This window comes from Opisthorchis viverrini (assembly GCF_000715545.1).
Source record: "Opisthorchis viverrini unplaced genomic scaffold opera_v5_35, whole genome shotgun sequence".
Taxonomy (NCBI): domain Eukaryota; kingdom Metazoa; phylum Platyhelminthes; class Trematoda; order Opisthorchiida; family Opisthorchiidae; genus Opisthorchis; species Opisthorchis viverrini.
Window position 1 is genome coordinate 335757 of NW_008751691.1, and position 27840 is coordinate 363596.

Here is a 27840-nt window from a genome sequence, read left to right on the forward strand (position 1 = left end):
AGAAAAAGAAATAAATTATGACGTATCCGTACCCAAACATGAAAGAGCACCAGAGCCGGAATGGTGGTATCTAACCCTCTTGAATGAAGGTGTGTAATATGTTGTCATCCATCTGGCAAAACTCATTGACGTAACATGGGGTGAAGAGAAAGTGCATGGAGAATGGAGCTTGTTACCAGTTATCCCCGTCTCCAAAAAGAGCACGTAAGCGCTGTCCAGAAACCATGATGGCATTAGTCTGGTAACTGTGGTATCGAAAGTGCCCTTTGGTCTTATCTTTCGAAGGTCGGATGAACACGATGAGGCAGATCAGTAGAAATCAAGATGCGAGAGGATGCATAGATCAGAGTTCCACCCTCTGACAAATTCTGGAACGATGACACTGCTATCACCAACCAACACTGATTGTCTTCCTTGACCTAAAGACTGCCGTCGACTCTGGACCGTCAGGTATTATGGTAGTGCCAATGGAGCAAAGGTGTTCCCATAAATTCTTGGCCTTCCGTAAGACACTGTACGCCAACTCCCACGGGCGCGTGAAGGTTTACGGAAATTCTCGCTTGAGTTTATTACGTCAAATGATGTCAGCTACGTCTGTTCTCGTTCCCTTTTCTTCTTCAGCTTCGTCATTGATACGATTACGGAACACTCATTGCCAACTTCTAAGACCCGCGGGGTAGAAAGGCCTCCAGGGCATTCGCTAACAGATATCGAGTACGCAAATGAAATAGCTTCTCTTGTATCTGACGCTATCATAATGCAGACGGTATTAAATAATCCAAATAATTCGACCTCATGGTTTGGCCTGCGTTCCGTACCTGCGAAGTGTAAAGTGATGCTGCAAGACTGGGTTTGCTCCAACCCTAGCCTCAGTCTTGCGGATGAGCCGACTGAAGGGTTAGACATGTTCATTCCCTTGTGAAGCTGTATCCATCCTAGTTCTAGCCAACAGTGATACTTTCATCCGAAATCAGAAAGATAGAGCAGATTTTGCGAACCTGCATCACCTGTAGCGTAGATGTGACATCACCTTATCCGTCAAGGGTTAACTTTACAATGCGTCAAGTTACTGTACGGATCAGAAACCTGGTTATTGTGCACTGAGGATGTCAAAAGACTTTCAGCATTTGACAATCAATATCTTCTGAACATTGCCCGAGTCTGGTGGGAACATCTGCTCAGTAATGCTGAAGTATATCGAATGGTTTTTGGAAATACGAGGTCGTCCAAAATAGAGAAACTGGTGATACTCCGTAGGTTACCCTGGCTCACTCACGTGCTGCGTATGTCAGTTGACAGGCTTCCTCGAAGGCCCTTTTTTCCCTAGCATGTGGAAGTAGTACAGGACCCAGTGGGGGTCGAAGAATGGCTCGGTAGCGAAGTAGGAAAGCAACCCAGCTACGCTGCTCGTTATCGTTTCCCTGGATGTGGACCTCGAGACGAGGCATTGTTAGACAGCCCAGTCGCGCGCTCAACTACTATCTCCAATGCGTAGCTGTCTATCCTACATCCCCAAATATCTGGCGAAGAAAACTGCGACAACCGTAGCCGCGACAGTATGCGGCGGCGCTGAAAATGATGTTGATTTGCTTACAGCACCTCGGTTAATGTATTGAAGACTTTGATGATGGAGGGGTCCTAAGATTTGGCGTTTCTGTGAGGCTTAAAATCAATGACACGGTGTGTGGCAGTGAAGAATTTCGAACTTCCAAATCCCACAAATACGCATTGCAATGATGAGTCTATCAGACGTAGTTGGCTTTCGTCATTCATCCAAGAATATTTGAAAATCGAAATCCAATCTGTTTGCGGTTTCACCTCTTGTAATCCTGCATCCATATGAATAAAGTGCACTCTTCCTGAGCCAATTTAGATTCCACGGGGTTCCGTGCGCATTCGGAAACTATTTCAAGCATACCACTTCATGCTGCACAAAGCAAGTGGGAAAACAACAGAACTGATTGGACGTTTAACTCTGATCAAACCGGGACGGTGGCACAGAGGCCATGAGTACCGAAGTGACTAAGGATGGCCAACGCACCAGCCAATCACCAGTAGTCCGTACCGAGAATCAAACCGTGTCAATATTTGTAGCCATCTCTACACTCTCCGGCTTAAACAGCATTTAACGTATCGCGTTGAACGTTTGTGGACCACGATAACCGTACCTACGCGTCCAAACTTCTATGTCTCGAAATACGTTGCGTAGAAACTCAGTCGCCTTTTGGCGTGGTAGGGGAAGCCTGTGTCCAACAAATGCACCTTTGTCGAAACTACTCTCCCACTAAGGATTAAAATTAAACTTTTTTCCATAAATGACAATGTTCCCAGGGTGCTACGAATGGCGCTTTGCTGCAGCTTTGCGGCTTGCGGCTCATCTACTTCGAAACATGAAGCTATGTTCATCGTAGTTAAAAATCAGAAGGCGGAGTGCTTGTGCACTCACCGACATACTGAAAGGAAGCAAGATTTAGTGTACAATTACTGAATTTGAGTGCAACTACTGAAAACTCATGCAGGATTTACTTTGGACTAGCGGTATACTGACAATGGAATTTCAAAGTTTCCCTTTTTTACACAAACAAAAATTAACTTGGCCGAGGATATCCGAAGTTGACTTCATATTTACTTACACAGTGTCTCACAAATTCGAGGCAAGTTTTGTAAACCGAAAGGTTTTCTTCAGAATTATGTCTCTTACAGACAGCAGCCAATATCCGCTGACAATCCAGACACAACCCGCGAGGTCTTCTTCGCCCTTGGGTCACACTGACGACATTCATTAAACATGAACAATGCACCTCTATCTTAGGAACTGCCAGTCGCTCACTCAAGGAAAGCCATATCCACTGAATACCTCGGGTACACAGAGCTCCTCCACACTCTCACCCCTAACTCACCAAATGACGCTGATAGTGAACTTGCCATCAGATCAAACTGTCCCCCGACGCGTCGGGATTGTGGGACGTGATGACCATGAGTAAAGATACAAAAAACTAAACAAAATTCATGGGGCCGGTTTGGTGGCGTTGCTTCTCGGTCTAGCTTAAAAACATGCGAGGCCTTGCGATATTAGTAAAATTTCACCCGAAAAACGATCTTCAAATAAAAGCATTCATAAAACTGCCCTGCACATATTGTAAACACTGTGACGTCGCTCTGAAGACTGCGGTCGGATGTGATCATCTAGTTTACTGCCGTCACATGAATCGTTGAGTATGTTACAGTCTCTTTGTTATAATGCACTCAGCCTCTTGCAGTGTGTTGCCGTCCACATATTCTGTTCTGTGTATTTTAAACCGATACATGTGCCACACTAAACCCCTTCACTCCGCCATAACCCTTTTATGAGTAGACCTACTATGGGGATCAACACTTCATGGCGTATATCCGACCAAATGAGATGACGTGGGACTTCCTGTTGAAGACTTCAGATCTCATTGTTTTGAAACATTCTCGGCAGTGAAAAGGAAAAGGGTCTGGTGCTATCCTAGCTCAAACCTGCTGATCGCGTACAACTAAAGCACTCGGTCAGACAATCTGGGCAGAAACTGGATGCCCGAGAACCATTAGTTTGCATTGCCGCCTTACCCTGCACCATCCCCAGTCAACTACATGGAGGGACTCCATCCTGAAAGCCTGATCGCAACCACGGTACCTAGACGTTTTATTTATTTTACACGACAAAGGTACACACCTCTCTCAGTTCGGTTTGCAACACATCGAGAAACAAAACTGTTCTTGTAAATGAATGATTTGGTATGCCTAGAACACGATCGAGCTACCTCATTTTGCATCGCTGGATGTAGTCCTGAGGTGAGGTGTGTGCCAACTTCTCGGACACCCCGGTCAGTTGTCACATCACTGTGAATGTCTTGGTGCTAGCCGCGTCAGAGTTGGTTCCCGAACTCTTCTTGAAGACATATAAGCATCGTCACTCCCCTGATTCCAGAGGCCACATCGTACAGTCCATTGTCTATTCTAATGCACGCACAATATAGACATAACCATATATCTCTTTGACGCCCCAAAACGCGCAGCTTCGTGTACTGGGTTCTAGCCCTTTATTTTGAGAAATGGGCCCCGTCCCTCCCTATCACCGTAGTCCATACAGCTTGCAAAGCACCTGAGACTTTCCACAATCTCGAATTCCCATTCTTGAATTACGGTTCAAATTTTTAGATTCTGTACGTCCTGGAGCAAGCGTACGTTGTAGTCCACCCTTCTAGGGGTACTCTTACCTGGATCACTACTTCAAAGTTGGATATAATTTCATCCATAGTGTTACTATGGACAGGGTTTTTGCCTGACTATCTTACCGTTGTTTAACCGATGGGTTTCCGAAGCCGGTGTTTGTTTTAGCCGTTTCTCGGTTCGTCGGTATTGTTGTCACTTCGCACTGTCTATGTGTATCTAACGGTGAGCATACGAAAATATTGGATTTTTCTGACCAGATGGTAGCCGCTGTAAACATCCACAAATGGTACCACTCCTTGTATCATAGAGTTTCCTGTTTTTCTTACCCTCCCCTGCAGTCCGTTGAGCGAAGACCTCGAACTCTGTTGTTACATACTCGTCTCGGCTGAACGCCTATGGCAAAGAGCACAGTGCTTTGCTGCCGGACTGGATATTGCAGCTGCATTAGCCAGTGCCCTGGAAATGGTGGCCATTCGTGAAGAGTCTGTTCAAAATGGCGATCATCCAACTTGTTGGATGGACATCGGTGAACGAATGGGAGAAAATGGTGTTGTTTGGTCAAGGATTATGCTTGAGTCGGTTTGCCCTTCCACAATGTTACCCCCCCCCTGTTTGTGTCACTTTCGTGGATATAGCGAACCCTCACACTGCGTTTCATACCTTCAGGTTCTTCGTGCGTTCCACTTAAACTTTGTCGCGTTTTAAGGGTTCAGAAGAGACCTAATCGTTATGGAACCTTTGAAGCGCTTCTCAATTACTGTGCTTCATTTTTTATCAATGATCCGGTGCTTTTTTGACAACGTTACGTTTCATTGCGCAGTCCGTGAACGAACTGCGGTTCATAAATCCTCGAAATATTTTTGTGGTAGTTCTGTAGCTTCGGAACTTAATAGATACTTCGGCGCTCCTGCTATACAGTCCAGCTATTCCGTAGTTGTTGCATCTGTGACCTCGAGAGCTGTTTGGTTACTCCATTTTAATTTTCTTTGTAGAAGGTGAATATCAATCAAATCTTTCTTGCGATCGCCGCAGTACCGGGGGATGAACCCCGCACTTTTCATTGTACTTTCTGATTAATTTACAGTCAGGTAGATAATGGGGAAGGCTAAACTTCCCACAGAAGTAGCGCTTCACAAACCAGAAACTGTGATTTGTAATGAAATAACATCGTAGAGCTGTGAATGCAGCGTAAAATTTGGGCGTCACCCTGAATATTCTTTCATGACTTCTGTCTTCATTCCAAAGTCAATTTTCAAAAGTGCGCTCCTACTTCATTGTGCGTCATATCGGTTTATTGCTTTACTATCACACAAAGTAATTCTATTACAATTCTACCCCTTGAGGGCAATTCTCTACCGGGGAAACAGTATCTGAGACACGGGTTTTTTCTTTACTGCAATCTCCTTTCATAGGCACATGCTTCCTGAAAACCAAGAGATACTTTCTGTCAAGATATTCTCTAACTAGGAAGATAAATTAGTCTCGGTTTCTTTAGGAACTAAACAGTTAAACTACTGACTGAAACCAATGTGGATGAATGACAGAATAAAGTAGTATATGACGATCAGTAGTCTCCGTGTTCCCAGTAATCATCGTTACTATTGTCCTTTTGTTGGAATGCATAATCGTGATAGCTCAGTGTGTCCAGTCATTTGTAGTTATATTCAACTGGATGATTAATGGCAATCCGAACGTGCCTCGAAATCGGTTCGATGCTACATGGCGGAAGTTGAGTGCATTCCTCCGAATACTCGTCCTGGCGCGACGCCATCCTTCGGTTGTGGATGCTCCCTGAGGAGATTCCTCATTTCCATCTTCACTAAGAGTGATTCTATTCGGCCACCATTCTAGCCAGTTATGTTTGGTACCGCCGCGCTATCGATTTCTTAAGAGTGATATTTTTCAGGTTGTATTGTACTCTGAAGCTATTTCTTGTTTTTGGCATAGTGATCTTGCATCTCCTGATTCGTCCAAGTTCAGCAAAGCCACCAGTCAGACGGTGGCCAATCTGATCAACGTTGGCTGCTCGGATCCGGAACAAGTTAGGAATCCAGATGCTCGTCGATGTGAATACGGATCAAAAGCTTTAGGTTATATATTGCGCTTGTTGTCCCCAGGATTGTTGGATCGTCCTGAAACGTTGGAAATGATTATAAGGGTAAGCGCTTCGCCATTCAATCTCCATTCCCTCTCTCTCTATGGTCAACAACCAACTGCCTGTTACTGGTTCTTTCTATTCCTTCTGCATTCTTTCTATGATGTATTTCGGAGGTGACTATCGCAGTTCAGAAGTGGGATTACAGAATGGAATGAGCGAAGTGTTGTGTAATACCTCCCACGCTTCATAGTTTTCCATTGTCACATATCTTTAAAGGTTTTCTTATGTAAATTCCCTAACTAACAGCTGCGTATGGTCGCCAAAGGTTTTAATCGAGTCTGACAACTTTCTTTCTACGCTGTCAGATTAAGATAGATTGGTGTCTTTTTAACACTTATTAGGAAATCCGCTTTTTGATCTACTGTCCCCCATTTTACTACTCTTCAGTCACACTTCCCGTTTTTTTCGAAAAACAATTACTGTCTCGCGGTCGAGCTACTTGAACACACTTCCAATTAAACTCGAATCGCCAGAAATGTCTTAGTCAGCGGGTGCGTTGACGCTTTTGATCACTACCGGCAAAATATTACCGGACGGTCGGAACTCTGCTCACCCAGATTGGTTACGGACAATTTCGAACTTCTGCTTGTGCTCTGAGCAAACACTTTAACCTAGGAGAACCACAACGGGCCGAAATTCTGTGATTCCGTTCATCACTGGCTGTTATCCTAGCTCCGATGCGCTTCCATAACACTTATTAGCCCTAATTACCATCGGACTACATTTTCACTGTTTTGTACTTTCATATATTCCTGAAAAATCACTTCCCAGTGTGACGTGGTTTGATTCGAATGAACCTCCTCTCAGTTCATCCGTTGCTACTGTCCGACTGCTCAGAAGCCGTTGATTTGACCTAGCGGAGTGAGATCAATCCATTTAGAGAGTACAAGTACAATGGGGATTTTGTGCCTCCTCGTCTCCTTTGCGGGGCGATTCTGATCCACCATCCGTGGGATGAAGGCCTCTCCTCGTCGCCTTTGCGGGGCGATTCTGATCCACCATCCGTGGGATGAAGGCCTCTACTTTAAGAGCACTTGGCATGCGACTTATTCGTTTTTTCCAATTCGCGTCATGCCGTACCACTGCCTCAAGGAGTCCTCATTCCATAGAGCTAGGTGTGGTACCTCGTCGCTAGCAACACACCAAGTTGGTGCCAGATAATGGCAATTAAACTGTTCAATTCCAGAACTTTCTGAGGAGCTTTGAGGCCTCTCAGCTAAGCACATTTGCTTCGTTTACTGCACTGTCCAATCGCAGAAACAGCTGAGACCCCACCGAGTAAGTGTGGCGGTTTTGAAGCAGTGGCAATTTTAACAATCCAACCAAGAAAAAACTCGCCTGAGGATCAAAAAAGAGCATGTATTATCCTGAGAGTTTTCAAGTTTTATACCCGTGTGGAAAAAACAGAGCTCTGGGCATAAATTTGACTGAGGCACACGGGTAACGTCACGATTAACGGGCGGACTTTAATTCTGTTCTGACAAGAATGACAAAGCTGTGACGATTGGCAGGAAATTTTCGATCTCATTCCGAATCTACTCATCAAAGCGAAACACTGAGAAAGGTGTATCGATGCGTTTTAGAGGTGGCAAATAGCCGATACCCCGTATCCTGCTGCTCTCAAGATCACTGCTATTTTGTTTTGTGATGTCCCTCGGTACAGGCTGAAAAGTGTCATCGTTTTATGTATTGAAGAAAATGTTTATCTCTTTCAAATTGTAAGTGAGCTCCACTACTACGAACGAAATACATTTTCGCAGTTTGGAGCTTCCGTCAGATCCGTATTCGTCATACAATTTTTTCGTGAAAACGACCATTTTGAATACCTTCTAGAACTCTCGCCACCCTGTTGAAGATCCCCAATCAAACAACACTTGGACAATGGTTGTCTCATTTGATGTCAGCTCCCTTGTAACCCGAATCAGCTTCTATATCTTACTCTAATGAAACAGGCTTCGCCAAGAGTTGCCAGCATAAGGAATTTGATAATCGCAGCACTTTTCAAGCAGTTTTCGATGACCAATCCCAGCCCACCTCCCAAGCAAAATGAGATATTCAGAAACATCTGTCGTTCTCAGTCGAACAACTCACAGTTCGTTAGCACTTTTCTAATACGCCCCAGATCCATCGCTTGTGTCAGCTGTTTTTGAGGAGTACTTTCTCTCACAACCTCTTCGTAACCTCGATCGATTGGGCCTATACCTGAACCAACATGTAGTATCCCAGGTTCTCTCTGTACATCTCAATCTCATGTTCCATTGTCCTGACGTTTGCTATCATTCTCCATCTAAACAGTCCATGTGCACTGCCATGACAACCGACAAAGTATGCAGCTCGGAAAAGATCCGATGGAATGCCAATTATGCCGCAGGCCACCTGTTTCGAAATCGGTACTTATGGTCCCAGCTTGCTGACCCCATGGTCGCTTCTGCAGACCCTGTTTTGTCGACGGAAGCCGTGCGTCTTTATGGGATGGTTGTTGAGCACCTTGTTCAGACATTTTCAAATGACAGATATTTCAAGGTAAGCCTTACTGTTTGTGTTGTCTCTGTCAGTAGTATAGGCTACATAACACTTCTTTTTGTTCACACTGTCCTACTCATCTTTTTTTTAAGTATGCACCCCTCAGACAGTGCACACCCTTTGACGAGTACGTAAAAGAGCCTAAGCTCAAGTCGATTCTGTCCACAGAGTGAACAAGGTGGCTTCAAACTCAATGTAATCGCCATGGTAGGCTCACTTTGTTGAGTCATTTTGGCAAATCAACGCACGCATCTTATTCTCCCTCCTACACAGGCTCGTGCTTATGCCGCCAACTCATTACTGTGCCTTTTTCAACAACCAAAGTACCAACGACAGGCAGAAAGTAATCAGCAAGAACAATGGGAGCCAGTTAATCTCCTTACAATCCTTAATACTGTACGTATGACTGATCAATGCTCGTTGAAACAAACACTGGAATGGTCCATTCTGGATGCTTCGTTCGACGTCTTGGAGAACGTTGAGGAATGCGAATTCGAAACGCCATCATCCGGTCAGTTTGAACCCCGGCTGGTGGGATCATTTCCATCGCCGGTTGCTCATCTCAGCGAAAACCAATATCGTCAACAGTGTGTGCACTCCTCAGTAGTGCTCACTTTTTGCTCTTTGACTACTCTGTTATCCCTAGCTTTGACTCGCAGAGAACATTCCAACAACTTTATCGACTGGGCCTCAGAGCTTAACGCTCTTTTGGGGAGCTGGCTGACCGAAAATATACGAAGAAAGTTGACGAGTTTGTTTGATAAACTTCATTCGACTCCGGAGTACCAATTATCTCTTTCTAATCCAAATGAATGCGGTGCCGTCATGGCCGATGCGAGCCGTACAATCTGGAGTTCTGGGGACTCCATTCGATTGTTTGATGTCTCGGATCGAGTCGGTCGACTGCGTCTGGTTGTTGACCTCTTCCAGTCGCAGGCGTCCATCTTTCTCCAGACCCTCGATTCTCTCATTCAGCCTTTTCCAATGCAGCATTTTTCTTTTCTCTGCTCCATTCTGAGCCCACCAACACATTCATCACCGGTACACTTTCATCGCAGAAACTCATTTGAAAAAAGCATCTCACCACAGGCGCAAATCACCCAAGATAATACGTATGCTTTCCGACAAATCTATGACTAACCCTGATGCAACTCGTTACCTTTATTTGTTGATCGATTTTTAAGAAAATATGGACTGTTTACATTGCCTTTTGTTCGCTAAATCATACGGAGGACGGGTGGCAAATCCATTCGTATGCGATTTGGAAAGAAGAACTTTTGATCTGGTGTCAACATCCTCAGAGAACTCGAAGTAGCTCGGTGTTCAGAGCGCGAACAAAAGGTCCGTGGTTCGAACCCAACATCGGCATCCCAACCGCTCCTCTCTAGGCTTGGGTAGCCAGGCCCTCGGACTTACTTTGGCACGGCAGCTAGGTATCGAAAGGGTGTTGGGCCTAGACGATCTGATATCTGGTATCCTTATTCTCAGGGGGGAGAGAAGTTCACACACACCCAAAGATAGCACTTGTTGGTGTGTGTAAACATTAGGTGTGTGAGCTGTGGCCTTGAAACCATTCCGTCTTCAAGGTGCGCCTAGTGTTAGCTGTCAGTGATAATCTTTTTATTTGCCACAACACAAGGAATCCTCACCAAATGTAATGTAAGGACGCAAACGTACACTTCAGTCCCAGTGACATTCTCTAATATTCACTGTGGGTCTCATGCAGGTTGCTCCCATGGGTTAGACCGCGAATTTGCTGAATGTCCGTTCCGTGGTTCGAACCCGACCTCTGCATCTCAGCTGGCCCTGTCTAGGCTTGGGCAACCTGGCAGCATCCAAACACTCGTGCTTCCTTTGGGTAGCATGGCAGCAAAGGAACCGAAAGATTATTATTACTTTATTACCATTAAGTTGGTCTCTTCGGGAAAGGTTTTTCTGTCTACAGCGAGCAGCACAGTTTACAAGGTACATCTACACTTCTTGGCTGGTGATGATACCAAATGGTTTTCTGCCTTGTGGACTGAAAGGTAAGTACTGTGAGCAGACGGTCCACTGTTTGAGAACACCTGGGAATCCTGAGAAGTCGGGGCGTTTATTACCGCAAATGGTGATATGCTGTCATATTCGCTGTGGTAAGAGCTACGTTTGATGATAACGACTGATCGCCAGTTCTTGAAAGCTCACAGTAACATATCAGTAATGCCATGAAATTGTCCATTCCTTAACATATTTTTCTGGTAAACGTTTTAGAGATCGATATGGCCTCAATTTCGCTTCAAAATCCCAGTTCTTGAAAGCTCACAGTAACATATCAGCAATCCCATGAAATTGTTCGTTCCTTAACATATTTTTCTTGTAAACGTGTTAGAGATCGATGTGGCCTCAATTTCGCTTCAAAATCTAGTTTGTGACCCCTTCCACACTTACGTTGTGAACAGGCTGGGCCTCATCCATGCTCCAAACATGCTTGCAAGTAAACAGGGCTGAACAATTAAGTGGGCTTTCCAGAAAGGCTGAATGATCAACCGAGATGAGGTCGATTCTAGTCTTGTCTTCAGGTAGACTTCCCAGTCAGTAACATGTGTTTTGTGGAACGCTCTGTCATTCCTGGGCTTGGGATGAAACCTAAATGATCTACCGAGGATTGCTTTCCATTGTTTCAACATATTTTCAGAAACAACCATTTTTGTAGAGAACTCTTTTAATGGAAACAAAGGAGTTCAACTGCAGCATCAAATAGATGCCAATAGCAAAATTATGTATACATTGAACAAACGGAGGTCTTCATTGTGTATGGTCAGGTCTCCAAAACAGTAGCTTTAAATTCGTTACAAAATTGTGTGCGTTTTGGGAGATCTTCAATTCAGGAGTCCACATGTGACGGAATTGTTCAACAGAGTCCATAATCGAACTCAAAACCCTGAGGCCGTTCCTGTCCTGGTTCGGGGTGCAGGCTCTTTTCAAAGCGCAGCTCATCTAACGATCCGCATGGCCGTTTCGTGCATGCAGATGTGTATGAACGGCATCAGTCCTCAAACGGCTTAGCTGTAATGGGAAAAAAACTCAACGGGTAATTTGTCATAAGATTCTAATCATCACTTGGAAAAAAGCCAGATATTTTATCGTACTCTGCTGAAAAATTCGGCAAGAGATTTTCGGCTGTCAGCTGATTGAATAAATCGAAAGTGCAATGTGATCTCGCAGAGGTCTTGGCCTCAGCAGGCTGATTGTGAAAAGATCGGAGAAGTCTGAGTATAAGTGTACTAAAGACCAAGATTTTGAGAACAGTCACTCGTGTCAGTCGGCAAGATATATTTTTTCGTCTGTACTGTCCTTGGACTGTATTTTCTATGAAATATAACATAGTTTCCCACGTTTCCAGCAATCGAAAAAACAGGAATGAGGTTCTCGAGCAATACACTCATTTGCAAATCAATTTTGTTTTCACGAGAGACTCAACTGAATCTCTCGTTTATGATGTTTTACAACTGAATGTGCTGCACACAGGTAGGCACAGTCCCCGAGTTTCCGGAAGACTGCGCCTACCTGATGAGCCCCAAGAAGGGTGAAACCGGTCTTGGGCTGTCGAATAGTTTTCAGCAACCTTGTGAGTAGTTTCCTTCATGAAAATACACTGCGATATCTCGAATATCGTGCCAACTGAAACAAGAGACAGCCTGTGTGCAGCACATTCAGTTGAAGAATATCATAAACAAGAGTTTCAGTTGAGTCTGTCGCGAAAACCAAATTGATTTGCAAATGATTGTATTTCTCGAAAACAGTCCAATTTGTGAAGGTGACAAAAATGCTGGGGCTGCACCTGTCTGATGATCCCTAAGAAAGGTAAACCACAACGTGGGCTGTCGAAAAGTTATCAGCAACCTTGTGACTAGTTTCCTCCAGGAATTGAGGTTGTTCTGTTGATAGTGTTATCAAACCAACAGCCGAAATCGTCCACAATGTCAACTGACTGCCTTGTTAATATTTCAAACCCTAAATTTTGTTTTAAAAATTGACATAACAAAATGTGCTCAATACTCTGTTCATTGGGAATAATATGCGTCAGCAACCTATTCAGCTGAGAAGTTACTGTGCGGCCGTTACCACATCATATTTCACACATACTCGGGGGTCACCTCAGTGTCACACAAAGAGATTGACCGGTGTTATGCGCTGAGCACACACTAAAAATGGAATGCGTTTTGCCGAGGAAATTTCCGTTAAAACCATTGTAAAACAAGTTTCAACTGTTCTGCAGATAACAGTTGGACTAAGGTTGTACCACGCCGCCAGCTGCATTCTATATTCACTGAACTCAAAGACTGGACATCGTTCGTACAGTTGGCAGATGTAGATCCAAGAATAACCCTCCAGGTCAGAAAATTCCCGACCGGCCCGGTTGCTGGTTGCCATGGTCAGGTTTTTTTGGTGTAATTTTTGATTCCACAGAAAGTGCATACTCTGACACACCGAATATCCGCTGTGCACGCTACACAAACACCACACAGCTGTTCCTTCACTAGCGTCTAAACCTTATATCGATTAACGTTCCCGCTTGGTAACCTTGAAAATGGGTTCCAGTCGAGTATCCGCTTCCGTAGTTGTTGGTCGTTGGTAATGGTTCTACCCCTCCGTTGCGCAAGATGAAACCAACGTAAGCTAAGACAAATAGTACAATATACGCATATGTGTCGGAAATGGGAACTAAGAGGAATGTGGCTACTGAAATGTTGAGTCAGAAACGCAACGGAGCGTTTAAACGCACTTTTCTGTTGTTCAGCTACGTACGTACGTTTACCTTCTCCCCATCATCTGATGTTGAAAGTCTAACTTCCTTGTCTGAGGGTGTCCCACTTGGCTGGCAAAAGAATTACACACAGTCAACAGCTTGCCTTGTGGCGCATCTCATGCGTACAAGGAGACACCGGGTGACTGTAATGTACCGAGTCAAACTCAGAATTCTACATAACTAGATGCTAACTGCCTTGTACAGTGGAGGCGACTCGGATTTACAAAGATCAACCGTGAACATTTGGGTGCGTAAACGCTTTTAGACTGGCTTACACACTCCACGTGCATGATTCACGCACTATTGTTAGCCTTTTACTTCAAGCGAACATGACCAGAGTACCATCGGTCTTCTGACTACAGCTGTTGGATAGCTCATGTTGAATTTTCAAGGCCTAACGCGTAGCTTGTCTTTCATTTGACAACGTTGTCTCTAGTTTTTTTAGGGGTCTGACTTCTCTTGTGAGATCAATTCCGTGACCCATTGACCTATCCCTCACCCAATCCCCTTTTTTGTAATTTCTATTTCTCTAAAATGTATGTACCCCCGATCTTAACCTTTTCGCGTGATTTCTGCTACCATATAAATTTGTGATGTATTAGCCAAGGGGAACAATCACAGAAAACAAGCTTTGTTCGCTACGCACTTCGTTCTCATTTCAAAAGACTCACCGAAAGCAGTTTCTTCTGAAAGCTGAACTGCGCCTTCCGTGTCTCATACGACCCCTTATTGGGGTGATACATCAAGAGGTGGAGGGATAAAGTCTCACCTGTCTAACGTTTGATACACTGTGTATACAGCTTCGACACTGGAGTTGCCTTTCAGTAGACAGATTCAAACGACAGACTGATGCAATTCCAGGTTGCGCTTATGAAACGATAGTCTTCTCACGGAGTTTTACCATAGTGACGGTTTCCCCCGGGTGAGGAGGGCATTTGTTGAATTGCAAGTTTTATAAAATGATGTTAAAATATCACTACACTAGAGCGAGATGCGCGGATTTTCTGACGGGAAGGTCCATGGCTCGAACCCGACCTCTGCCTTTCGACTTCCCTCTCTAGGTTTGGGCAACTTGACAGTATCCCAGCCCTCGTGCTTCCTTCGTGTGGCATGGCAGCTAGACACCAAAAGGACGCTACAGCTGAAAGGTTATTATTATTACAAATTTGCTCTTAACTACTAACGAGTAATCGGAATTCTAACTGATTAAACACATCCTGTCTGATGAACCCGGGTCAAATGCCCGGAACTGGGGAAATGAAAGAGCAGGTTTGTCAATAAGCAAATATTGCACGCTGTCGAGTATTGTGAGACTGGGTTCCGGAATTTGCGGAGAATTTTGAGGCCATTGTACAGGCGGGTCAGGCAGATGTTGAGCAGTTTGTAAGTCATCGGTGCATTCAGTAGGTCACTTCGTTTTGAAAGTTTGACGTCTTTTTGTGACCTCATCCTGGCCTGAAATTTCGCAGTGATTATGTGATATGAACTCTCCTGAGGAGCCCCATCTCCGAAGGGGTAATGCGTCTAGCAATGATGTATACTACTTGAAAGCGGGGGTAATACCTAACCGCTAATGGGGGGGTAGACTCTGTATAATCTATTAACAGGCCTAGAAAGGAAACCATACCTCGTGCGATGCCGTTACTTCACCTGATAGGACGTAATACTCCTGAGAATCCTTGACAGATGCCCTTCTAATCGCGGAGGACTTACCGGCGACTCACGCCCCTTGTCAAATATTGATCGGTCTCTTGAAGACCCGAAATATCGTTCAGTACTGGCAGATAGTGTACGCGCAAACCAACTTGGCCTAGACAGACGTGTCCGGTTGATGTTTGTTGATCCAAGTGATGTGGTTGGATGTTCAAAGGCATTCGCAATTACGTTTGTACCGTCTGATTGTGATTTGGGCGCTTCTGGTTTGTCCGAACCAAAAAGCTAGATGTGGAATAAGAATGCAGGGAGATGATGATACCCTAAATCTTTCGTTAATGGGTGTTCAACCAATCAAATCAGTGAATTGAACTGTGATCGAAATTCTGGCCTATGATGATAAGTTAGTTCGAAAAAGCTTGACACTGAATGCTGTATTACCCGATAGATTTACCGCAAATCTGAAACATGAGGCGGCCTGGTGCAGCACATTCAGCTGCCCGCTGGAAACATCAAAACCGAGAGATTCAGCTGGGTTTCAGGTGAGTCACTCGAAAAACCAAATTAGTTTGCGAATGAGTGTATTTCGCTAATTTCCCGCAATTTTGTTCCAAGTAGAACATAAGTTTGACGGAAACTCGGGGACTGCGCCTACCTGATGAGCCCGAACTGGAATGGCGAAACCGGTCGTGGGCTGTCGAGGAGTTTTCAGCAACCTTATGAGTAGCACATTACAAAAATATGCAGTATAGCTCATTTTCTGGAAATGTCGCTTAGATGTATACACGTTTTTGTGAGCAGAGTTGGTCGGATCACAATTATTGACTACTCACAAGGTTCCTGAAATCTTTTCGACAACCACATGAGTTGTGTATTCCTTGAACAATCCGTACTGCGATATCTCACACATTGTAGTTGGAATATGACAAGGCCATTCTGCAACACGCCCAGTTGAGGGAAATCATAAACAAAAGATTCAGCTGGTAATCGATTGAGTCTCCCACTAACACCTAGCTAATTCAAAGAACAGTCCATCTGGCCTTTAGCAGCACCTGGGGTGTGTGCCGTTGAGAGGAATGCAAACCTTAAATAAAAAATAGTTCAGCTCCAACACCCTTTCGGTGCCTAGCTCCCATGCCACACGAAGGAAACACGATGGCTGTGATACTGCCATGTTTCCCAAGCCTAGACAGAGGAAGTCAAGATGCAGAGGTCGGATTCGAACAAGGACCTTCCGGTCGGTAAATTCACGCTCTAACCACTCGGGCCATCTCGCCCATCTCACCAAACTGTTGACTTGTCTTCACTATGGCTATTTTATCAATGTCAAGCTGCTAACCCCTATAAATAAGTTGATCGCTCCTGAAAATGCTTAAAGCAATGTGAAGTTTCTCCAACAAACAAACAAGTGAACTCATTTACAACCAGGATAAAACTGACACAGCAAAACATGTGCAGTGCAGGAAATAACTAACCCTAAAGGCATCAGAGTCTTCGGGCGCTTGTGAGCAGCCAGTGTTCCGGAAGACGGGATTCCACAAGTTTTGGCCTGGGTATGGAGAGTGCTGGGCCGGGAACTAGAAGCGAGAACAGAATCAATAGGGCTGGAATGCAGTATCCAGACGATAACCACATAATTGATTGAATACTCAGTTCTGTTGGTCGAAATGGACTGTATGATGGTCATTGAAGAATAAAATACTACCCTAGCACAACGTCGACGTTTTACTATGACCCCACTTATACATAATTCAAATGAAATTGCAAATGTTTCGCAAGGGATCGAACCCGTGACCTCTCACTTACCAGCCGATCCTCCACTGCGGCTAGAGCCCTTGACGCACATGCGTTCAGTTGTTTGTTCATCTGTTGGGATTCTTACTCCTCGCATTCTACTAAGAAACCATACTTGTGTGTGAGGCTCACTTGAGGCAATTCGTTGTTAGAGTGTCTTGTCTTATAAACGAGAAACACGAACCACGAGTCTGCGATTAATATTCACACTAGTGTGAGGACCGATATTTATCTGCTGTCATGCGTACTCTCGGAGTCACATGTTACCCAGAAGAATTAGAGGCAAAATATTTTCTAGTCCACCGGTTGTGAATTCATTTCAAATTTGTCTTCCTAATGAATTTGCGTTCTGGCTCCTTGTTCCGGCCAAATCGAAGGAAATCACACTGCCCACGAATAAAGTATGTACATAATCATTACTAGACACGTTCAGGCACACATTTCACGAAATATAGAAGCGGACAAACTTCTGTTTGTTCTCCACTACGTCAAATCACACCCTCAACGATTGTGAGTTTCTCATTTATCACTCTGGAGAACAGTTCAAAACCGGCTCACATGACCTTTAGCTGAAGGATGGGCACCTTCTCACATTTAGGTAAAAGTCCTGATCTGATATCCACTGGTGGTCTCAGCTACTTTTCAAACGGCTAATTTCGCCTAGATATTCGCGCGCTAGTAATAGTCCTCAGCAAGGCTGTAAAGCGTTTGGTTTTCCGTTCATGTTCACAAAAACGTCAAGAGAGATGTCGTGGAACGCAACTAAAGTATCGGCTCAGCGACTCCAGTTTAGACTGCGAAGGTATGTAAAAGAATGAGGTGGTACTGAATATAATGAGAATGAAGCAACTTAATGACAATTCAACCTGACCAAACAATGAACCCATAACCCACAGACTCACCTTTCTGGCAGTCAAACTTGGCTTCTTTTTGTGAAGCAACCAGTAGGTACGAACCGTACCTTTGCCCTTGATCGAGATTAGTCCACGCTCCTGGAGGACATAAACGCCCAGACGATCCAGCTGCTGTTTACACTGTTCAGAGCAGTGTATACGACATGGCTCACCATGACTCTCCATTCGACTTGCGGTGTTAACTGTAAAACAACGTATTCAACATGAATGCTCCCGTCATAAACGCGTTTCTGTATTCACTGTCTGCTACATCCATAGGTATGTACAACATCTTAAAGTTTTTTCCACACGGATTCCATTCAGTTTATTGATATCTTTGATGTTTACCGAAGTGGATCCAACTTATCAATAACGGAAACACAGGTGGAGACCATGTGTAGTATGATTGGCAGGTAGGAGCTGTTTGCGTTTGAGGTTGATCACACTTCTGTGAACATGTGGTGACATTCACTCCTACTGTTCCTCATCAGTATGCATTTCTTACACTAATTTAAGGTATTTTGACGCCGAAGAACCGGCGTCGCGCGCTGGCGTTGAATTGTGGTCTGGAACCGTCAAGTAACCCTGTAAAAAGGCAACACAAACTTTTGAGGAAGGTGTGATGCAGTTACACCGGAAACTCACGAAATGACCAACACGTTACAAATATCAGTGGTGCTATCTGAATGGGAGGTTCTGACAGGCGAGCGACTCGATCGACGCAAATGAGTCGTCGTTGGAGACGTCGGGCCAAGCAGTCATGTCACAAAAGAGTGAGCATATTTCCCTATTCAGGCGTGAAAATTCAGACGCGTCCAGTGGCGACGTAGGGGTGACACACACGCGTCGCATGTAGGATGCGTGGAGTTCAGACCCTGGCGTAGTAAAGGGTAACCATTACTGATGAGCCCACTACTTATGCTCTTTGGTGTGAACTCACCAGAATGATTGCACCTGGAAAGGACGGCAAATGTTCAAACGAGAGTGATGTGGGCTTGACTTCATGCTCATTCGTTGAGATTGCTTGATATGGACGTAATATTACTGCCAAAAATTACCCCAATAGGACGCTTCTCTTTGATGAGTAGTCAATAAAGTCCGGTTCAACGTCAGTCGTGCACATCATATTACACCAGAATGATGCGGTTGATACTGACCAAGTTGTCGTTAGCTGACCACCTCGCAGCGAATATCTGCGCATCTTCCCAGGTGTAGTGTTGCTTAACTTTTGTAGGATGGCCCATAGCAGCTAAAAGTATGCAACTGAGTTAAATCCACCACAGTTTAGTTGTCATGACCACTATGTATTCGGTTGCATTTATCGAAATCATTTTGCATCGAGCGATCTAGAATATTTTGCACTGACTTGTATGGACTAGTATTACGCCTTTCGCTCAAATGGATCTTGGAGAAAACTGTACTGTGAGTCATTCGAAGATGCAATCAGTGACGAATCACGTGACGTAATCTGTGCGGATGAGCGGTGAGCGGTAACTCCCCATGACTGGGTAGTGTTCAAAGTTCTAGTCCACTCACCCCAAGAGATTCGACAGACACAGGCTTTTAATGCTTCCCCAAACAGATAAAGCGGCTAGATATCTATTCTGGGTCAGAGCCGATGATAATATCGTCCAAATATGCAACAGAGAATGATAGTACTTGTAGCATGGTGTCCATTAGCTGCTGGAATATTGTCGGTGCGGACTCAACACCGAATGGTAGTCGGTTGTATTGGAAAAGTCCACGATGTGTATTGATTGTAAATAGGTGCTCACTCTCGTCCGACACTTCAGCCTGCAAATAAGAATCAGATAGACCAAACTTGGTAAAACATTTCCCCCGTTCAGCTTGAAAAGCAGTTCATCTGGAAACGGCAGCGGGTATTGATGATGATGTAGTGTCGCGTTGAGACCAGTTGAAAAGTCTGCACCTATCCTGACTTTGTTGTTAGGCTTTTTGACTACCACAACCGACACTCAGATTGCAAACAGCTGCCAGAAGCGCCTGTGTACTACTCAACTTCAAAGGGGAGATATTAGAGAACCAGCTCCGAACGTAACGGGACTACATAACTGCCAATCGAATAACCGTTTTTCGTTTAGACAGATTTCATTGGCTGTTCTTCACTCGTCCTTGACAGATGAGTTGTATTCTTAGTATCACTTTTGACCACTTGTACGCGACAGTGATCAATAGAGCACTCGGCTCGCAGGTTCGTTGGGTTTTTCTGGTGTGACCAAGCGCACCACTCGATCAAGCGGCTATCCAGACCGGGGTCCACGGTAATAAGAAGGCGTCAAGGGACTGTGGTCCACAACAATATCTGTAGTCAGATTTTCAGCACATGTTGGCTTTACTGGCATAGTGAAATCCGGGAACGAACTCCGAACTGCCAAGATGGTTACAGTACTAGCTGCCTGGTTTTCAACATTGGTCGAGTAGGGTTGCGTGGTCAAAGAACAAACCAAAGTACGTTGCTCTTATTCAGTGCATCATATTGGAACTTTAATAGGTTTAACCAGATTCATCGCACGAGAAACCCATAAACAAGCACGTTTGACACACGAGGCTACGCATCAAGTGCAGCCGAGTTGAATAAACCACCGGCAAGTGCAGGTTGAATTACACTTGGTCCACAATGTGAAGCATTCTGCTCACAAACTCCACATCTTTGAAAAAGGTATTTGCTGGAAGATTCATTCAAATGCTACTGTCAAGAACACCCATGGAATGAACTCAGCTCCTCAAGACGACAACATTGATTTAGAGAAGTTTGAAACATTCCATCTTTTCTCTGTCTGATATAGTATTATTCCTTTAGTATGCTTTCCCTGAAGAGTGCTCATCCACTGGGCAGGCCACAACTGTGCCCCTCCTGCTATGATTGGTCGGTAGCCCAGCTTCCGAGACAACCAAGTCGATTTGTGGAAGGTGGTACATGTATTTGCCATTCAGAGTAGTGGACTGCACTTTCCGATCACTCTATAAACAAAAATGAATTTGAGGCCAACCAGTTTTTTCAATCTTCTTAAAGGTACCCTCCTGCCCTACAGACATCCTCTGTGGAAGGCTAGCACTGAGGCTTGCCGACGAAATCAACCTACCCGTATCGCCGAAAAGACAATACCGAGGCATTTTTGTCCCAACAACACCAGCAGCGCATGGCCCTGAATGAATGCCGATACGAAGAGACAGAGTGAAGTTTTCTTTGATGTCATCCAACAGACGAAGTGACATACTGGCAATTTCCCCGGCGTGGTTTTCTGCGAAATCAATGAAAGCGGTAAACCAAAAGTAGAAAATAGGTGAAATGAACAGCTCATAGGCGAAGAGGCGAATTGTTAACAAAACGCCATGTTCGGTGCGAAATGATAGATCGAAGATCGTAGAAGAAAATTAGCGATAGCCAAATGTGGAAGACATCCACTGAGTATCATTCTTGTATATTGGTGGAAAATAATATCGTATGCATTTCGGTTTAGCCGCCAACGATTAAAAGGATCCTCTTACACATTTAAAGCAACAAATGGTCAGGTATTTTAACGTCAGCTTAGCTTGTCAAGGAGTAATTCATTCAGCCGTCTGTTCTCGTCACAGGAATGGCCTCAAACAAAATGTGTCATTATGAACTGGGCTAAACCAAGGAACTGACCGACCGATACGCAAAGTAAAAGACTCACATACTGTGTACCAAGATGGCTGAGAGCGATGGCTAGCCCAGTGGAGCAGGGATCCTCTACCCTGTACTAAAGTTACTCGAGACAGAAGAAAACAGCTCTTCTGAACCGTCTGCAATCTGTCCTAATTAACTATCACTGATTACTGTCCATACGTACGCACAGTGTCATTTTTCAGAATACTTCCAAAAGAATAAGCTGAGGTAACGCATCAAAACTTTGCAGGCTATTAGTGTTTCAACTGTCTCGTTCCTGTTTACCGGGCTCAAGGAACTGTTGTACAAAGCTCATCCCTTTTAGGAATAAGGCTTTCTGTTCATAGTCCACCACTCTTTGTTTGAACGGCCGTGTTCCTATTCTGGCGTAATTATTCCGGTGAATTCACACCAAAGGGAAGCACTGGACCCGAGTTTCGCTCTTATTAGAGTCCATCAAGATAACGAAAGCACTTTAGTAGGGATTCAGTCTGATAGTATTCATATGTTTGTACCAAGTTTTTACTGAATTTATCGTAGCGGTCGCATAGGCTTCTAGGTCCACCGTGCTAACAAGGCGCTGGCTTGGGGAAGGTGGATCAAGGTAGATACGGTTCCTTGTGAAACACTCTGCCACCTTGTTGCCACTTGCAAGTCAGTCGATTAACGGTTCCACCCATTGTCTACCGGTCTAGTGTCAGTGTGGTTCTTTGTATACACCAAGCTTCCCTTTACGACCAGCCCGGAGAGGTCAACATAAGCTGTCACCAGAAAACAACACAAGTTATGTGGTCAGAGTTGAACAAAGGCATGGTTATTGCCACCGTAAATAGCGGACAGATGGGAACAGCTATCCTATCTTCACAACTTGGCTTTTAGCCATGAGTGGTACACACTCTATTGGTGCTACTGTGAGTAGTATGGAACAAGCTGGGCGAGAACTACGCGCCCGTTTGATTCCAACAAACTGTACCGTCAGGTGGACTTTTACTTCAGTGAAAAAAACCTGATCGCTTTCGAAAGCGGTCAGTACTTGAGTAGGGAATTCCCTTACATCCCTCATATCATTACTGCAGATTAGTTCTTGTCTAAGAAACGACCTTTAGGTTGAATAAGGTTGGACCGAGGAGAGGTGCAAAGTGTTCAATTAGGGTGTGTAGCATAGTGATTAACACACCTGGAAAGAACACACTATACACCTTAAGTGCATCATCTGTGTGCTCGCTAGATCAATAAATAGCTCTACTCAATCAGGTTGATTCGATAATTGAGATATTACAGTATAGGATCTTGACGTTAAGAATGCCGAAATCTATTCGGCGGCCGGTACCGGTTCGGCTCTTCTGGGGCCCATCAAGTTGAGGTGGCCGCTGAGTTTCCGTCAATATTATGTTATACTTTCTTATAGTATTGTAGGGAAATAAACATATTTGCAACTCAGATTGACGTTAACAAAACACTCAACTAAATATCTCGTTTATAAGGCATGATATTCCAGATAAAGCGGTATATACTCTTGGAAGGACAAGCTACTCTTCGACAGCCAATCAGATTTTACCTAAATGCTGAAATGCATTCACATCTTGAATATCGCGCCAACCGAAACACCGAATGACTTTCGTACAGCTTATTCTGTTGGAGAATGCCACACACCAGATGTTCACTTGGGTCTGTCGTTACAACCAGGACAAGGAGGTTATGTGCCCATTTCATTCGAGTCACTCATGATAGGGTGGTAAACATCGTTGGCTGAAGAACGGAACGGAATTTTGAATAGTCTGATTGGTCCCTTATTTGCAGTTTGGCGGATGTCGTTGCCAAGACCAGCAACGAGCCACAATTTGAGCTCGTCCGTCTAAACTGTCCCGTTCTGCAGTTTTACCCACTATTAGGTGCCTTGCGTACAAGTTTATATGAACTTTACTGCTGTTGGGCTTAAATTCGAAGATAAGGCGAATTTTTGACAATATGTGAACTTACCGTTCCTTTTTGGAAGACCACTGACAACCATATAAGCATCACCGATGGTCTCCACCTTGTATACATCATACGAGGAAAGAACGGCATCGAACCGAGTATAAAGCTCGTTCAGCAAGCTGACAACCTCGAAAGCACTGGCCGTGGACGACCATTCGGTAAATCCACATATGTCGCTGAAGTAAATCGTAACGCTGTCGAATGCTTCCGGCTCGACCTGTGAAGTAAACAAGATGCCATTGAGACGATGTCAATTAGGAGCGGGTAGTGAGGATATGACCAGAACGAAGAAAATCTAATCTATTTACCAGCTTTCCTCTCTTCAACTGTTCCGCCACCGGCTCCGGAAGCATTTGATAGAGCAGTTGCTCGGTCCTGCTCTTTTCTTCCATCAGCTCAGCTGAACGAGCAGCGACCAACTTTTCCAATTCGACAGCATACTCTTCCATCAGAGACATCAAGTTATCCATGATATTGGTGTGTCGACCACTGGCCGCGGGTCGAAGACGTGCGGCAACTTGCTGTGTACAATGATGTAAAGAGTAAGCAGTGTGCTTTTAGAAAATTATTCCCTCATAGAAATAACAAACACTGATAAAGAATCCCTAAATGAGAGACTTGAATTTGGCTCCCTGCAGGTTCCTCAGTGAATCACCCTTGAAACATTGGGGCTAACTCCGTTCATCCGCATAAACTCGGTCCCGCAAATTAGAGCGTTTCCATGATGCGGAACAAATTTACTGGTATTCTGTATGAACAAAGTGATTGAAAGGCTTTGTGATGATATGGAAAACGTTTCCGACCATGAAACTCGTAATAATTGTATAGATATTCTCACTGACTTCATGTATGAAAGCCATTATCAGCAAACTCAGCTGCGTTGGTCTTTGCCATCTTCTTGGATGGGGACCCCGAGACGGGCAATATCAATAATCAGGGACATTGTCAGACAAGGCCCAGTCGCGCTCTCAATGACGCTCATAAATCCAAGCTATTGCCTTCAATGCATAGCTCCCTTCCCATAACTCCCTCACTAACAGTCCAGTCGCGCTCTCAATGACGCTCATAAATCCAAGCTATTGCCTTCAATGCATAGCTCCCTTCCCATAACTCCCTCACTTACCACCTACGGAGCTACAGCCACTGTACGACCAGTACGCGGTTATTATAGCTGACAATGATGATGATGATGATGATGATGATGATGATGATGATGATGATGATGATGACTGACCTCATGTAGTAAGGAATAACTTGATGTCCATTTCCGTTTAGAACGCGTTGGACTACTTGTCAATGACTTCGGTTACCGTGTTAACATGTGCTCGAGCTTGCATTTGTCCGTGGCATTTTGCTGCGTGCTGTCCCGTGAACGTCCCCAGTTTCAGGAGGGATTGGTAAAAAATATCGCTAGTTTTTAACTAGGCAACCTTTTGCTTCTGACACAAAAGCTTCATGAGGCCAGGTGAACAGGTCACTAGGTTTGCCAGGTTTTAAGGCAGACGGAGACCAGTCAGTAGTACTTACATTGGGAATTCATATGACTTTGCCAACAAAGTAGCGGGTGGAACCAGATGAGGTTCTTGTAGGTTTCGATGTCAATTCGCTTTATATAGAAATGTGCCAAAAGGGGACTTTTTAGAAATAAATAAGCGACTGTTAGTAGCAGACATAACCCTTTCAGAACAGAAACAGCTTAAGATAGATCAAATAGTTGAAGCGGGTGATTCATACCTGAATCTGAGCCACCTCGTTTTCAACTCCGTGGTTTACACCCAAGAACAAGATTTAGCAGTGGGATCTCCGCTGTCGCCGGCTTTTGCACGTCGGGAGATTTTGAACGGAAAGCTTTAGCGGGATTCCAGTACCTACCCGAGATATTCTGGCTTTATGTGGACGACACTTTCGTCGTGATGAAATGAGACAAGGTCAGGGGTCTGAATGACCGAACCACACATCAAACTTAGAATGGGGAGAGAGTCAACTTCAGGTACACTGGTCTTCTTAGACTGCATGATACATAAGGTCAGGAGAAACTAAAGACTACAGTGTACGAGAAGCCAACTGACACTGGGGCAGTTTTGAACTACTCGTTATTCGCTAGTAGTGCCTCAAATATTTGGGCACTGAAGGGCCCTTAATCAGAAGTGGTCGGTCAAACAGCAGCCCAAATTGAAGTAAAGAACAAACTTCGGGATAATGGTATCCACTAGTTTGATTAGACGTCAGTTGCGAATGTTTTTGGGATCGAAAACCAACAGGGGGTGGATTGGAACTGACGTTATTCTATACAAATCAGTGATTCGATGGATTCTAAACACAGCTAACATAATAGTAACGTTCCAGATGGTGCACTGGTAGAATTGAAGGATCGCCTTCCGGCAAACAGAACTAGGGACTGCGCCTGAAATTCCTCTGCGGGACAGACAGTGAGGGAGCTTCACACCAGAATCGGAGAGCACAAGAACGAAGATGAATATCGAGCGTTAGTGGAAGACTCGGCAGTGGCAGAACCTGCCCTGAACACGGGACACAAAAGAGACTTTGAAAATGCTACCACAGAGACTGATGGTCGAGGCGGTGGAAATTGCCAGGCATTCCATTGCGAATAGGATAAAAGGCGTGGAACTGTCAAGCGTAAGGAGAACGGTCTTTGATCAGCCGAGCTGACATGTGTTGGTGTGCTGTTATCAGGAGAGGTCATCAACACAAGTCGATCAAAACCAGTTTGAAACTCCCCCAATCCATCAACTGCAAGTTTAGGCAACCACACTAGCCGACAAGACCCTTTATTTAACATTCAACATTGATCTTGTATGATAATCTGAAGAGGTTATACTGACTGGTTCTCCGTCTGTCTTAAAGCCCGGTCAGATTAGTGACCTGCCCACATGGCTTGATGAAGCATTGTGACAAAAGCGAACAAACTACAGATTGTTTACCAAGTCCTTCTAAAACGATGATTTCTCATTTGGTTCCAGACCTTTTCCAATAGATAGAAGTCGTTCAGCTTACCACGCTTCCCGTACCTTGCTACCATGCCATTCGAAAGAAGCACGCGGGCTGAGATACTGCCTAAGCCTCGACAGGAGAAGCCGAGATGCAGAGGCTAGGTTAGAACCAGGAGCCTTCTGTTCAGCAAATTCGCCGTCTTTCAACCTCTCACCCTTGCGTATCTGTGTGTACCATACTACCCTCTGCGACAAATCACACAGAGCGAGATTGGTAATCATTCCAGTTTTGCTTTCTTTTGTATTATTCGTCAACTCTTCGTAGCGCAATGGTGGTGCGACGCTTTACTCTCGAAAATAAAAGGGAAAAATAGATCACAAGGCAAGTGAACCGACTTTTTGATAAGTCGTCATTCTGGTCGATAGTGACCACGTGACATGGATTCTGTGATTGAAGGATGAGTGGTGTTACATCCTGCCTTAGCGTGAGTCAATCACACTCTCGATCAAGCACTCGTAGCCGAATAGTTTAGACATCAATGGGCTCAAACAACCTTGAAAGTTTATGACATGCACAAAGCTGATGGGTCCTAATGAAACAGTGTTTCTCGGCTTTTTGGTATGGATTGTTCTCACCTACTGGACCAAATCTTGATGGAAAAAATTGCAAAGTTTCTTCATTTTGCTAGCGTCAAACTGACTCAGTTATTATAGGCGGGAACATAATAATACATTTCGATAGAATTTCCAGTGTTGACTAATGTTACCTAATTGAAATCTGAGAGATCTTCAGACAGGTGTTTTTCGATCAAGTGCCGACGAAAAATGGTGCGTGAAACAAAGTACAACAATTTCAACAGATCACATGTATGCTTGTTCTTCCAATGAGCACTTGACAAAACTACAGTGAAAAGTTTCACACAGAACATATTTGTTATATCTGCTGATTCGCCAATCTGTTGTAGGTGCTGCTGACCCGCTGCAGTGCCTAGTGCCGGAAAAAAATGACAAAAGGAAACACAACGGCTATATTCCGAACAAGCGAGTGAGTGCGTGCGAGTGCGAGAGCAAAAGTTACAACGGTCCCACGCTATTTGAAGGAGACTTTCTGACATTGATCCAGGCTGTCTGGTAGGCGTTAGTGAACACCCATCAACATCGATCTATGAAATGCCTGAACGCTGATCACATTCGGTCGTGCTTCTGTGGCGGGCATGAACACTCATCAGCTTTTGCTGAATTGATTGGATGAT

The 27840-nt window shown here is 44.5% G+C and overlaps 2 protein-coding genes across 2 annotated transcripts in view; one reads left to right on the top strand and one right to left on the bottom strand.

Annotated features, from left to right (window-relative positions):
• The window catches only part of T265_02717 (hypothetical protein), a gene marked incomplete at both ends in the record, with an annotated part of 79353 nt that extends 69335 nt beyond the window's left edge, over positions 1-10018 (top strand). Inside the window, 4 exons of the mRNA XM_009167032.1 lie at positions 4536-4772; positions 6145-6355; positions 8651-8878; positions 9152-10018. Coding sequence (XP_009165296.1) covers positions 4536-4772; positions 6145-6355; positions 8651-8878; positions 9152-10018 — 1543 coding nt within the window. The remainder of the gene's footprint in view (positions 1-4535; positions 4773-6144; positions 6356-8650; positions 8879-9151) is intronic.
• A 5362-nt stretch (positions 10019-15380) lies between these two features.
• T265_13072 (hypothetical protein) overlaps positions 15381-27840 on the bottom strand; it is a gene marked incomplete at both ends in the record, with an annotated part of 13284 nt that continues 824 nt past the window's right edge. The window contains 9 exons of the mRNA XM_009167087.1: positions 15381-15605; positions 16405-16551; positions 16796-16897; positions 18017-18197; positions 18720-18882; positions 19713-19967; positions 21112-21270; positions 23640-23853; positions 23945-24153. Of these exons, the coding sequence (XP_009165351.1) occupies positions 15381-15605; positions 16405-16551; positions 16796-16897; positions 18017-18197; positions 18720-18882; positions 19713-19967; positions 21112-21270; positions 23640-23853; positions 23945-24153 (1655 nt within the window). The remainder of the gene's footprint in view (positions 15606-16404; positions 16552-16795; positions 16898-18016; positions 18198-18719; positions 18883-19712; positions 19968-21111; positions 21271-23639; positions 23854-23944; positions 24154-27840) is intronic.